A 15,000-nucleotide genomic window follows, 5' to 3' on the forward strand; every position below is an offset into this window, starting at 1 on the left:
AAATTCCCGACCATGGGGCAACGCATACATATCAAAATCCCCACTCAGGGGAAGGCTCTCTCAGCCAATTTACCGTAGATAACCCCTCCCCCCACCCTTGGGCTTAGCATTGAGAGGTGCATTAGACCCACCTAAATATTTCCCTTCACATGCAAAGAATCGGAAATCGACACCACCAGACCGTTTCTAATTGGTTGTGTTTTGTGCCAGCGTTGCGTCACGCTTTTTAAAGCGTGACGTTAAAGTAAGTTGTTTACTAATGCACGTCGTCATTTCATATGATATCATCCCCTTCAGTACAGTAAGTCACACGCACTTCATCATATCGTATATTATTAAGCTCTAGTTAATTATTTACATACGAGTTTACTGGCTAAGCGATGAGCGTTTGCAATCAGGTCGCATAACATTTTACACCTGCTTTCCAAATTGCTGAAAACCCATGTTTTGATGCGCATATTCCATTCAATACCAGTAAGCTTATAAATATCTACTTGTTCATTTGTAATTTGTTTACTGATGCGCGCAGTCAATTATATCGTAGTAATTTTTTACACTACACCCTCTAATTATTTATTTGCATCCAAGGCGCGTATCAGGTATGATATTATTATACTCTTCTTATTTATAAGAAATATGCAGCACGCACAGAACATTTAATGATAAGTTCTTGTTAATCTTCGTATCCATATGTAACTTATCGACTGACGTGCGCTCGATGTAAAGTTATATGATATTATGCCCCTCTCACTTAGTGACTATATTATTTCCATTTACTGTCTAAATTGCACAAAATCAGTGTGCGCACACACCATTTAATGCTAATAAGATATTTATAAACATCTATTTGTTCTCTAGTAAGTTGTTCGAAGATGCACGCGCACAAGTTTATCCTAATGATATTTTTACAATTAACCCTAAACTCGCAAGTTATTTACCAACGCGCGCACAACATCGTGCTATGTGAAATTATCATCCTTCGCTTTATTTTTTTTGTAAGTTGTTAAAAAGCGCACACTATCATATCGTAAGATAAAGGGCACAATATAATTAGTTTGTGACCATCTACTTATTCATACGTACGTTGATTAATAATGCGTGCATTCTATCACGTTATTACCGTCTGTTTATTTACCTTCAAGCTGTTTGCTAATGCGGACACCACCATCTCTTGATATTACTGGCACCTAGTTAACCACATGCGCGTTTACCATTTTCAATGTTATTATCATCCCCCACTTACTTATCAGTAGTATGCAACACGCGCACGCCGTTTAATGATACGTTTTTGTGACACTGTTTTTATTTGAAGGTGGCTCTTCTTATGACGCACACACGCTATCACATAATTACGATATTATGCCCCTTAAGTAAATCATAAGTTGTTTTTAAGAGCTCACACTCCACTGTATTGAGTATTTAAGGAGTCTGAGCTAAATAACTATAATACAGAACGTCTGGATAATCTGCTTAAAGAAAGGCCGTCAGCGGGAATAGTGATTACGGGAGACATCAACCAACTGGATCCGCGCTCGCTGTGTCGGAGGTTTGATTTGCGGAAAATTGTTAAAGCCCCGACTCGCGGAAATAATATTCTTGACCAAATTCTAACAAACATGGGTAATATATACGGTGAGGCTCAACATCTGCCTCCCTTTGGGCGCTCAGATCATAAGTGTATACCTTACACTCTGTTGAAGCATCGACCAACTGGCAAATGGTCTGTGATAACTGCCAGAAGTCTCAAAGCTAATAACATCAGAGCTCTTGGGTTAAAGCTCAACCACGAGAACTGGGAGTTTGTTTTCCAAGCGAAAGATGCGGATGAGAAAGTCGAGGCGTTCAATAATATACTAATTGAAGCTCTTAACACCTGTACTCCTCAAAAACGCGTGCGTATGCACCCAAGCGACAAGGAATGGATGACACCACATATTAAAGGCGCAATTAGCGCTCGCCAGAAGGCCTTTTCTAAAGGTGACAAGGAAAGATACAGACAGATGAAAGATAAAGTTGCAAATCTCATCAAGAATGCGAAACGCAAGTTTTATGAAACAAAGGCGAGTGAATTTCGCATGTCTAATCCACGCAAATGGTATAAATTTATTTACGCGCTCTGCGGTGCCGAAAGACAAAGAACAACACCTACAGCCCCGTCATCTGATGAGCTAAAAGAGGTTAAAAGAGATAAGTTACTGCAAGCCTTTACAGCACCTTAGAAAAACAGAACGGCGACGGCTTTGCTGGCCTCAGAAATATCTGATAGACTGCAAGATAGCCCACCTCCTCTTCCAAGTATCGGTCAAGTAAAAGCCATAATGAAACATCTTAGTGGCAGGAAGTCTACAGGTTGTGACGAAGTACCGGCGTGGCTCTTGAAATCTTTTCACGAAGAGATAGCGCCTGCCTTACATGATATTATTTGCGCTAGTATACAGCAGTGCAAGTACCCAACAGCATACAAGCACGCGTTGATTAGTCCTGTACCCAAAGTTAGCAATCCAACGGACATTAATAACGACTTCAGACAAATCTCTGTCCTTCCTCAAGCTGCGAAAGTTCTTGAGAAAATCCAACTCATGCTGAATAAAAGTAACATGAAGATCGACGCTACCCAGGGTGCATTTTAGGAAAAGCGGTCAACTGTAACGGCACTCACAAGTATAACCCAAGATTGGTTCAATGCTACTGAGCCAACGAGTCCGTTTTGCGGGGTGCATGCCTTATTTTTGGATTTCCGCAAAGCGTTTGATCTTGTTGATCACACCACTTTACTTGAGAAACTAGCTACCATGAATATCTCTCGCAGTTTCTGGAACTGGGTTCAAAGTTATCTCTCCGGTAGGACATTGCAGGTCAAGCTCCCAGGGATAGTTTCTTGTAGTGGAGAGGTTATTGCTGGAGTTCCTCAAGGCGGGTTTATTTCACCTAACCTGTTTAACGTGTTTATTAACGATATTGATGACTGCTATCCCCAGGGAGTTTCAATCAATACCTGTAAGTACGCTGATGATTGCACCCAATACGAACTGGTGCCGACCGGAAGTGAAAGTCACATACATGATGTTATGGTAAAAATGGAGGCGTGGGCAGAGCTGAATAAAATGGAGATAAACGACAAAAAGACCAAAGAGATGTGGATTAGTCTTAAGAAATCTCAGCAGATTCATGCCCCTAGTTCGATTAGAGTTGGAACGAGAAGTTGGAGAGAGTAGAAGTTTTCAAGTTACTCGGAGTGCATGTTCAGAGAGACTTAAAGAGGAATACACACATTGATGAAATTGTAACTAAAGCAAGTAATCGTCTCTACTTCCTCCTGCGCGCGTGTCGCAAAGCCAACTTACCCACCGAAGTTGGACTGACTACATATATAACAAAAATTCGTCCACCTCTTGAATACGCATCACCCATCTGTGGAGGCATCCCAAACTATCTGGCTGAGGAGCTACAGCGTATTCAAAATCACTCTTTAGACATCTTAGGTCTAGCCTGAGAGACTGTGGAGTCCCTGGGTGTAAGAAGGGACAGTCACACAGCACACGCTTTTAAGGAAATCTTAGATTCAGAAGGTCTCCATCCTTGCTTTAAATTTTTAATTTCAAGACCCCAATCGTATTCCCTTAGGGCTCAACGGGTGCGAGTTCCCATTTCACGAACGAATAGGAACATGAACTCCTTCATACAGCGTGGGACTAGATTGTTAGGAAACAAATCATATAAAGCATAGTCTATATTTTACTTTTATTTTATTTTATTCTATTTATTTAATTATAATTATTATTTTATCCTAATTAATTATTTTAATTGTATATCGTACATTCAAAATTATTGTAAATTTGATGTAATTCTGTTTAGCCAAAGTCAAATAATAAGACCTGATATATAGCTCAATACTGATGATATATGTAAGCTTGCTTGCTGTAGCGCGTTTACCATCATGTCGTGTGATTTTTTCCCCCTCTACTTTTTAAATTACTTACAAGCTGTGTGCTGTTGTGCTCACGCCATAAAATGCTGATATGATATTATAAACCTCTACTTGTTCATTTGTAAGGTGTTTGCTGATATGCGCGCCCACAATTATATCCTATGACATTTTACACTCAAGCCATTAAATATCTACTTGCAAGTTGTTTTCTCTCGCGCGTACGCCATCATGTCATGTGATATTATCCCCTTTTCTTTGAAGTTCTGTTAGTTGTTTGAAAGGCGCGTGTACCATAGTATCGTATGATAAAATTGACCTTAAATTATTCACAAGCGCATTTGCCATCATGTAGTAGATATTGTTAGCCTCTATTTGTTAAATTACCCACAAGTTGCATTCCAACATGCACAAGCCGTTTAATACTAATTAGGCATTGGTAATATCATTTACTTGTTCACTGAATTGTAAACTCCTTGCAGAACAGCGCATGCGCGCTATCATGTCGCATGGTCGTATAACCCCTTGACAAATAAATGTTAACGCAATCGCAGGATAAAAAAATCTACTTAATTTACTAATAAGGTGCTGTGAACGCGAGAGTATTATCTTATTTTGCAATATTTTTACACCCAACTTATTTCTTACCTCCTTACTTATATTTAGCCATTTAGTATTCTTCATATTTATTTTTCACTCATGTATCTTACACAACGGCCTTTATCCGCTAGTTAGTGCATTCGTTATTTTAACACCTTTTATAAGGCTTAGATGTGCAAGGGTAGCATCATAATTTATCCTCATTTTTGTACTTATCCGATGACTTTGGTATTTTTCACACCATTATATACATATGTATTGGATCAGCCGTTTGACAAGAAACTTCCAACGATATAAGCAGTAGATCCTAGTTAGCTCTTTGACATATAGATTAACTGATAAAAAGGTAAAGTCACTGCTCACGAGCCAGAAGGCCCATCAGGCCAGCGCTTATCTCCGGTTTCAGTAGCATTAAGCGACTAGGAGTATTTATACTCCCCCCTGGATGGGATGCTAGTCCATCGCAGGGTTACCCCCAGCATTACGTCGGTACCCAATTATACACCTGGGTGGAGAGAGGCACCGTGAGAGTAAAGTGTCTTGCCCAAGAACACAACGCAATGTCCCCGGCCATGCCCCGGACCCGGACCACTCTATCCGGAGTCGAGCGCACTAACCAATGCATTCTAAGCTCTAACTTTCTTTCTTTTATACGGTAATGATCCGATGGGAAAATTGTTTAAAAGTTCATTGTAGCAACCACAGCTTTACGGTCTCCATCCAACAAGTCAAGAGTCGAGACTCCGTGCCGGTGTTATTCTCTCAAGGAGCACTGATATCCCTGTGTTTTGTGGAATTTCGGGCATGATTCTTGTCGAAATATGAAGTAGATAGCTGCAAATCAGACTTGAAATAGACCTTATTCATTTGAACATTTTGCTTCCAGGATTTATATGACGGGACATTATCCCACCATATTATTCTTTTCAAATTTCGCAATATTCGTGCTCAAATACGCCCTTTTTATGAAAAAGACAACTCTTTTGTTGGGCTCGACAATATTTCCTCAAAACGTTTGAAAGTTGTAGCGCCTGTCCTCGCGGAATCTTGTCTGCAAAATTTTTAACAAATCTGTCGAAACTGGTATTTTTCCATCTCAGTGGAAAAGTGCCAATGTTTTCCTGTATATAAGAGGGATGACAAGTCTGATCCGAATAGCTATCGACCGATTTCTGTTTTGCCTGCTGTTGGAAAAGTTTTTGAAAGAATTATATATGACCAACGGTATTCTTATCATTCAAGAAACAAAATCTTAACTAAACGTCAGTCTGGTTTTCGTTCTCTGCATTCCACTGTAACAGCATTGTTGGATGCAACGAATGAATGGGTATTTCAACATTGATCAAGGTAACACAATCTGGTAGTTTTTCTGGATTTGTTTAAGGCCTTCGCTACGGTATCGCATGAGATTCTCTTAAACAAATTTTTGAACTGTACGGGATTATTGGACTGACTCTGCATTGGTTTAAATCCTATCTTTCAAACATAGACCATTGGCAAGTTTGTGTGGTCCAGGGATACACATCTGAGCCTCGAATAATCAGTTGTGGTGTTCCACAAGGATCCATCCTTGGACCACTGTTATTTTTCTATTTATATTAATGGTCTTCCTGAGTGCTTAAATATGCGACAGCACGTATGTTTGCAGACAACACCTCCATCAAAAATTCTCATAAATCTACGGCACGCCTTCACCGGGAAGTGAACCATGATCTGAATAATTTACAAAATTGGCTACTAGCTAATCAGCTTAGCTTAAATGTGCTCAAAACTGAGTACATGTATTTTGCCTCTGATTATAACCTATCTAATCTTGGAATCTTCGCGATAGAACCCTTGAAAATTGGCGAGCAACCTATAACCAGAGTTCAGTCCACTAAGTCCCTTGGAGTTGTATTTGACCAGCGTCTAGTATGGGAGGAGCATGTTGACAGCCTTTGCGAATGTGTCGCATCAGGACTGCTGCGTTAAAACAGGCTCGTCAGTATGTTCCCCAAGACACACTTCTAACAATATTTAACGCGGTTATTAAACCCCTCTTTGATTACTGTGACGTAGTATAAACCGAATGCATAAATGGCGGCCAAAAAAATATTCTTTTGTTTATGTGCTAATTAGACTCACTATACAAAAATTTGGTTTTATCAACGGAGTTGATAATGTAAATTGGCCACCGTACAGAGATTCTAAAAGCTGACGTTTCGAACGTTAGCCCTTCGTCAGAGCGAATCGAGGGATTATGGGTTACGTGTAGTTTTTATAGTAGAGTAGGAGCTACGCTATTGGTGGTAACATGGCAACGTGAAAAATAGGAATATATTAGTTAAATGAAAAGCGTTCGTTAATACCGTGAGGATTAAGGGTGCCGATTTGAGAGATGAATTTTTGTTCCAGATTCTTGCGGCTTTCCGTCGTACCTAGATGTAGGGAAAGGCTGAAGATAGCCATGTGTTTTTTGGAGTGGTTAGGCAGATTAAAATGGCGAGCGACTGGCTTGGATGCATCCTTGTCATTCTTCTCAACATCGAGAAGGTGTTCACGGAATCGGTCACCTAGTCGTCTACCTGTCTCACCAATGTATAATTTATTGCATAACGTGCAGGTTATGCAATAAATGACATTTGCGGAGGTACATGTGAAACGATCGGTGATCTTAACAGATCGCTTAGGTCCCGATATCTTGCTAGTGTTACGTGATACGGATAGTCACGTTCTCTAATAACCTAGCATAGCTTTAGCAGCGGATTCTTAGTTGAACAAAATCGATTAACTGTGACGAAATTGATACTCACTACCACCTGGTGGCAACATGAAATAAAAAAGTCCTCTTGTTGCCAAGTATCCCGTTAACATGGAAACTATATACAACAGCAAATGGAATATTTGATTTTACTCCAGCTGGTTCACTATATTGATAGGATCTCTGGCAAGAAAATAGGTCGTCCTTCGATTCCGGAAAGTGTGGGATAGATCCCATCATCAGGTTGTGATGGTAATGGTACGAGCGATTTTGGTTGAACTCTGACGCGAAATGCTTTTTCATGAACGTCCGTCTCGAGCAACATTCAAAGCACATTTTATAGCTTTATTCAAAAACAATGACAGTAGTGTATTCCTTCAAAAAAACAAAAAAACAAAATGAAATCGGTAATTTATCTGGTCCTCTCTAGTGTACGTGATGGTGAAGAATTTATAATCAGTTTCTGTTGACATAACTTCAAGTCTGTAGCCAATCACTTGGCGGGGCAAAGCGCTTGCGGCAAGAGTGAAAAATGTTTTTAAGGTTTCAAAACGCACAGTCCAGCACAGCAACGCAGGATTCTTAGTTGCATTAAACGTTTGAAGCAGTGTTGTAATCGTCACTAGAAAATACTGCAATCCTAGCGATTCAACTAATCTCGGTTCCACAACTGTTTAGAATGTGTAGCTCGAGTCAGAACAAAGATTCTACTACTAGTCGAGGGGTAAATGAGAGCAGCGTAACAGATGATGAAAAACGTACGGCTAGCCGAGAAAACGAACAAATGACAGCTGGAAATCCAAAGAAAGATTTACATGGAGAAGGATTGAAGTTTCGCGAGATCAAAGTGTGTGACAAAGAAGTAAGCGTCGCCCAAAAAACTTTTCCCGACTTTTTCTGCCAGAGATCAGTTGACCTTTATCAGGACATTTTCGCCGCGCCACAGACACAAACGAATTTCAAAGATATCTCAGGAAGGAAACAAAATCCACCAAGCGAATGCAGAGGACTGGTGCTCTGGTACATCCGGGAGTATGGACTTAAGTGGAATTCGCTGAACTGAATATCAGGGTTCCGGATTTTCTCTTTTTATCTCTTCATCAATGATTTTGGCGATTTTTGTTCTTATGAATATATCGTCATCTTATGTGTTAATCTTAACACGATTTAGCTTATGGCTGCAATATATTTGCAGCTGTGTGTCAATAAAGTGTCTATCACATCTATCCAGCACGTTGCTTTAAATTTGACGTTTAGATTGTTTTCTTGTAAGCTATGTGTGATGCCACGTTTCGGTAATAACGGTCAAGCTACGTCAGGCTTCATCAGTAGTTTTGAAATTTGAACTGAGCATTCAAATCTGCGTGCCAGTTTTAAATTCAGGGGCGCATCCAGGATTTTTCTTGGGGGGGCGAGGGGGTGGTGCACCACTATAGAATGGGGAAGGTGACTGGTGACGTTTTTTTTTTTTTTTTTTTTTTCCCGCAGAATACCAGTTACATCAGAGAGTCGCAAGTCATCTCAGGGGGGAGGGGGTGCACACCCCCATCGCGCTTCCCCTAGAGCCGCCCCTGAAACGTTGCCTTTTCCAGTGGATATATCCTTGATATATCGCAAATAGTTAGCTACGAACTTCCGTTTCATTATAAAATAAACGATTTTTGAAAAGTGAAAACTATTTCAAGCGTTTGATAAATTATTGTTCAGTTATTGTGCATTTTTCGTACCAAAGCTTCAAGATTCCATTCAAATCACGCATTCCGGATGTTCATTTCAGTCTACCGGATAATGGCCACGCGTGACAGAGCTCGACTGTAACAACCTAGAAGCTATGCTAAAAGATCTTGCAAGTTCTCGGTTTGTTTGACCTTCCCCATATTAGTGAGTGTGTTACGCTGAGCAAATGAACTGAACAGTCGCCCGGAAGTGTCATCTCTGATTTAAAATTTTAAGTGCAGCAGCTCTTAGCATTTAAAAAGCTCTTTGATAAGCAAAATGCAAAATTTGCTCTGTTTGGCGCGACAAGTTGACACGATAGCTACAGACAATAGCTTAAGTTAAGAGCACCATATTTCTGTATACATTTTTTTATTGAAAACTGGGCCATTGGATAATGCAATTCGACAGTTTTGATTGGCTAAGCCATCATGGGTTATGAGCCATTTTACATTGTACCATGATTTACAAACACGGCAAGCATACGCGTGATTTTTTGGGCCTTTTTATTTTTATTGTAGTCTAGTGTACTATATTTTGGGGACGTTTTTAATAAAACAATTATTCCACTCGCGCTTGTTGGATATGAGAAGATTATAGCCAACTCGGCGCTACGCGCCTTGTTGGCTATCTATCATCTCATATCCAACGCGCGCTCGTGGAATAATTGTTAAATATGCCTGCAGTGGCCTACAGCACTTAGTCTCTAGGGTGGCGTGGAGTCACTCTACCCTTAGAACATAAATCGCTGTAGATCTTGGCTTATTCCTCGCAGGTGTTAAGCCATTTAATTCTGAGTAAGCAGCATTTTGATACGGCAGTGACCTTGCTTGCTTGCTGTCTCTAATTTACTTGACGACAATGGATAAAACTGTTAGACCAAGTCTTATCTGCACAATCTATGTAGTTCTCAGTCATTTGGTTAAGCTTCTCTAAGTTTTAATCACTTCTCATAGACAACTTTTATAAATGGCGACTACCTTTACATTATTTTGTATTCATGTAATTAGACCTACTGCCTTCATTTTGAAACAAATAATCTTTTGAAATTTGCTAATTTGTTCTTACTTCAGGAATAATTGAAATGCACCTTAAATTTTTTTGAGTTTCTAAGGTATTCCAGTTGTCACCACTTTTTTAAAGAAAAAGCCTGACTTTTGGAAATGTAAAGCTTGGACAGTTTAAGTATAAGATTAGGATTCATAGTAAGTCCAGGAGCAATCTGCGATCAGGCGTACTTTTCTTTAGAGAAAACGCGAAAGGTACTTTTCGCGCCCTCTAAATCTCTAAAGAACAGAACGCCTGATCGCAGGTTAGTCCAAAAGTGACTGGAACCGCCTAGTTGGACAGATAAAAGTAGTTTCTGGAACTTCGAAATCTTCGGCTCCCTGGTATCATACTACGTTATTGCCTTAAATATTATGAATTATCAATGTCACAAGTGGTGCCCCAATATCTTTTTTAGGAAGGTCTTTAAGGGCTCTCCTTCTACACAGGTTGCAATGATACTAACGTGAGATACTTAAATTGTAATAAATGGCTGCGACCTCAAAGAAGCAATTCACAATGAATTCAAAAATTCTCGCGCGTTCATTGGCCAATTTTTATTGTCAATAAAGCGGACAGACACATAAATTTACAATTTATGCGATAATGACGCGATACTGCTCCCGTCAGATTGAAGTATCTCGCATTTTTGTCTCGCTTTCTTCTCGTGTTTTGACTTAATTTTGACCCCTCTCCCTTTTTGTTATTGTAAAAAACAAATTGATGTCAGTTTTTCATGTGTCTGTCCTGTTATTGGTCATGAATTTCGTCATAACATTGCCAAGGTAGTCTGCGGATCCACTCGGCTATCGTGGATCCACAGCTACTTTGACAATGTTATAATGCAATTCATGATCAATAACAGGACAGACGCATGAAAAACTGACATCAATTTGTAAATTTGCATGGAGCCAATCTTTGTGTCTGTGTCAATTAATTGGAGAAGGGGCAGATAAGTTCAGGTAACCAGATGCATGATGATACGTGCTGGTAACTAGTTGCATGACGATTTTGAATAACGAAATAACCCAATGCTCTTCACTCCAATTTTAACGTCACTCATGATCACATCTGGGAATACGGACATATTTACCTCACAAAGTGCCTACCCCCTATACTATGGCCTTCAAGTAAAGAAAAATAGCTGTATTTATTCTTACCAGTCCTGTCAAATTAACTACTGATAATAGTTGCATTTATATATTTTGATGAGTGTCGTAAAACCAAAACCAAAGTAATTACTTTGGCCAATCAAAAAGGACGGAGACAATCCGGTAAACCAATCAAAACACGTAGCCGACACAAAGCGCGGGAAAATGTTCACACGCGAGCCATGATTTGTTTTGGTTTCACTTCTGATTAGTTGAAAAAGTGGCGCGAGAACTTTGAACCAATCACTGAGGGAAGTAATTATAAACCAAAGCAATTCGCTAATTTCTTTCGACACTCAATTGAAAACCACTCTATTTGATAACTATTAATAGCTATTGCGCTGCATTTGTAAACTCTTAGGCGCATGACTATTAGAACACCAAGCTTCCCAAGAGTTTTAGTAGTTCAATGTGAAGAGCAATCGATTTCAGTCGTCCCGCCCGTCGCCAAGCAAATGGTTTCCCATCCTTCCCACGGGCACATTACACATTAAAACATCAAAAGTTTCGGCCTTGTTAACACCTCAACTTCTTTGAAGTATATCCCAAAAATGCAAGGACAAGCCGAGGAAGCGTTTGTTTGTAAGTCTACTTTTTATTCATGGTCTTAATTTAGGCAAATGTTTAGTGCAGCTCTATATACCTATAATTGCTTAAGTCTGCCCACGAGTTAATTACAAATGAGAGAGAAGTTGTGAAACGACAGCTGGGGGAAAAACCTCTTTGTACGTCCACTTGCCCCATGGAGGAAAACCCCGTGCCAGTTCAACCCCCCAATCAAAGACCTCACGGGCTGGGTCAGAGCAGAGTTTGCAAAAATGTAAACCATAAGTATTGTAGATTAAAACAGATTCAGGAACAGATAAGAAAAACGTTTTCTTAAAATACCTGTTTAAACATTTACTTAAGAAAGACACTCTCAATCTGAAAAAAACTGATCCATTTGACTCTTGCTCTTAGAAACTTCGAAGGTGAAAAAGGTTTACGTAGATTTAATACTATTCTTTGAGGGTAAATTTCGACAATGGCCTTGATGGGTTGGTTATAATAGCTGTTTACTTAAAGTCTTAAGTTTTTATCTTATTTTTGCCTATTTTGCACCCATTAATATCTCTTATTGCCCAACGCCAAGGAGTTTGTTAACTTTCGCACACCGGTGTTTCATGCACGCATTCATTTTTCTTTATTAGTAGTGTGCCAGAGCTTGTGCAAATATATGAAACGATATTATCACCCTAAAATATAACATTTTCAACGCATCACTCACCCATCTTATCGTACATTTCATAAGCCCCGAAAGGACATCGGGTCTCATGAGATAATAACCTCTGCGTGGCTAGTAATTCGTTAACAAATTAAATGCCCGCACAATAATATTTCATGCATTTATTATGAATAATTATTTGGTACAGCGCACGCCATAATGTTTTGTGACATGTAACCTAGTTAGCTAATTTCCCGAACACCATCGTATAGTACAATGCTATTACATTCATGTGAGCACGCAAATTAAAGCCATTACAGCTATCCCCCATTCACTCACCGTTTTGCAGATCATAAAATAGTAGGACAGTATCATTATCAATTTATTCCTATGTTAAGTTCTTTGCTAACATGTGCGTGTCATTTATATTATTACAATATTAGTCCCAACTTATTTACTTACAAATACTATGCTAATGCGCCCAGGCCATTGAACGTAATGATAAATTTCTGTAACAAATGTAGTTGTTTAGAACTAAGTTGCTTGATAATGCGCGCACACTGTCATGACATCATTAGTGTCTACTCATTCGCTTGCAAGTTATTTGCTAACGTGCTCATGCTGTTATGTCACTGCCTGGTATTACTGCCATTTACTTTTGAGTTGTAAAAAAACACCCACGCACCATCAAATCATATGATATAGGGCACTGTACCATGATCATCTAATTATTCTTAAGTAAGTTGTTTACTAATGCATGTCGTCATGTCATATGATATCACTTCCTTCAGTACAGTACGTCATACGCACTTCATTATATCGCATATTATTAACCTCCAGTTAATTGTTTACATACGAGTTACTTGCTAAACGATGAGCGTTTGCCATCAGATCGCATAATATTTTACACCTGCTTTCTAAATTACTGAAAACCCAAATATGCCGATGCGCATATTTCATTAAATACCAGTGAACTTAGAACATTTAATGATAAGTTCTTGTTAATCTTCTTATCCATATTTAACTTATCGACTGACGTGCGCTCGACGTAAAGTCATATGATATTATGCCCCTCTCACTTAGTGACTATATTATTTCCATTTACTGTCTAAATTGCACAAAATCAGTGTGCGCACACACCATTTAATGCTAATAAGATATTTGTAAACATCTATTTGTTCTCTAGTAAGTTGTTCGAAGATGCACGCGCACAAGTTTATCCTAATGATATTTTTACAATTAACCCTAAACTCGCAAGTTATTTACCAACGCGCGCACAACATCCTGCTATGTGAAATTATCATCCTTCGCTCTAATTTTTTTGTAAGTTGTTAAAAAGTGCGCACTATCATATCGTAAGATAAAGGCCACAATATAATAGCGGAGCTGCGCGCGCGCGCGGAGCACCATAGCTAAGAAAATACTGGTAACCCATCGATGGGAGAAAATTTGGTAAAATAGCCATGACGTCATTTTCCGTCCGTACGTCCGTCCGCCCCATCATGTATGCCAATGTGACCAGTACACGTAACCATATCACTGGCTCACGTTTGGAGCTCAGCCAGGAGGCAATTAATTACTCCATTTGACACTGTAACTAGTTTACAGCATACATCGTTGATATTGGACATCAATGTTATGGTCAATTGACACCTGTCAAAACAAGGTATCCGCTGACCAGTATCACGTGACCATATAGCGGGCTCAAGTTAGACTATATCGAGGTCAGCTCTTTTTTTAAGTTGACCGCTGAGCAGGGACTGGTTGTTGATTGGATCGCAGGCTCAAGCCAGGTCAGACACTCACACAAACACCTGATTGAGGCTTAATTTGTGACACTGTTTTTATTTGAAGGTGGCTCTTCTTATGACGCACACACGCTATCATATCATACGATATTATGCCCCATAAGTAAATCATAAGTTGTTTTTAAGAGCGCACACTCCATTGTATTGAGCAATATTGATGATATATGTATGCGTTGCTTGCTATAGCGCATTTACCATCATGTCGTGTGATTTTTCCCCCTCTACTTCTTAAATTAATCACAAGCTGTGTGCTGTTGTGCACACGCCATAAAATGCTGATATGATATTATATACCTCTACTTGTTCATTTGTAAGGTGTTTGCTGATATGCGCGCCCACAATTATATCCTATGACATTTTACACTCAAGCCATTAAATATCTACTTGCAAGTTGTTTACTCTCGTGCGTACACCATCATGTCATGTGATATTATCCACTTTTCTTTGAAGTTGTGTTAGTTGTTTGAAAGGCGCGTGTACCATAGTATCGTATGATATAATTGACCTTAAATTATTCACAAACGCATTAGCCATCACGTTGTAGATATTGTTAGCTTCCACCTGTTAAATTACCCACATGTTGCATTCCAACATGCACAAGCCGTTTAACACTAAATAGGCATTGGTAATATCATTTACTTGTTCACTGAATTGTAAACTCCTTGCGGAACCGCGCATGCTATCATGTCGCATAGTCGTATAACCCCTTAATAAATAAATGTTAACGCAATTGCAGGATAAAACAATCTACTTACTAATAAGATGCTGTGAACGCGAGAGTATTATCTTATTTTGCAATATTTTTACAC

At 39.3% G+C, this 15,000-nt stretch overlaps 1 protein-coding gene across 1 annotated transcript in view; it reads left to right on the top strand.

The window, feature by feature from the left end:
* The first annotated feature begins 7,944 nt into the window (after nucleotides 1–7,944).
* LOC137967614 (uncharacterized) overlaps nucleotides 7,945–15,000 on the top strand; it is a 27,748-nt gene continuing 20,692 nt past the window's right edge. The window contains exon 1 of the mRNA XM_068814135.1: nucleotides 7,945–8,285. Coding sequence (XP_068670236.1) covers nucleotides 7,945–8,285 — 341 coding nt within the window. The remainder of the gene's footprint in view (nucleotides 8,286–15,000) is intronic.

This window comes from Montipora foliosa, chromosome 1 (assembly GCF_036669935.1).
Source record: "Montipora foliosa isolate CH-2021 chromosome 1, ASM3666993v2, whole genome shotgun sequence".
Lineage (NCBI taxonomy): Eukaryota > Metazoa > Cnidaria > Anthozoa > Scleractinia > Acroporidae > Montipora > Montipora foliosa.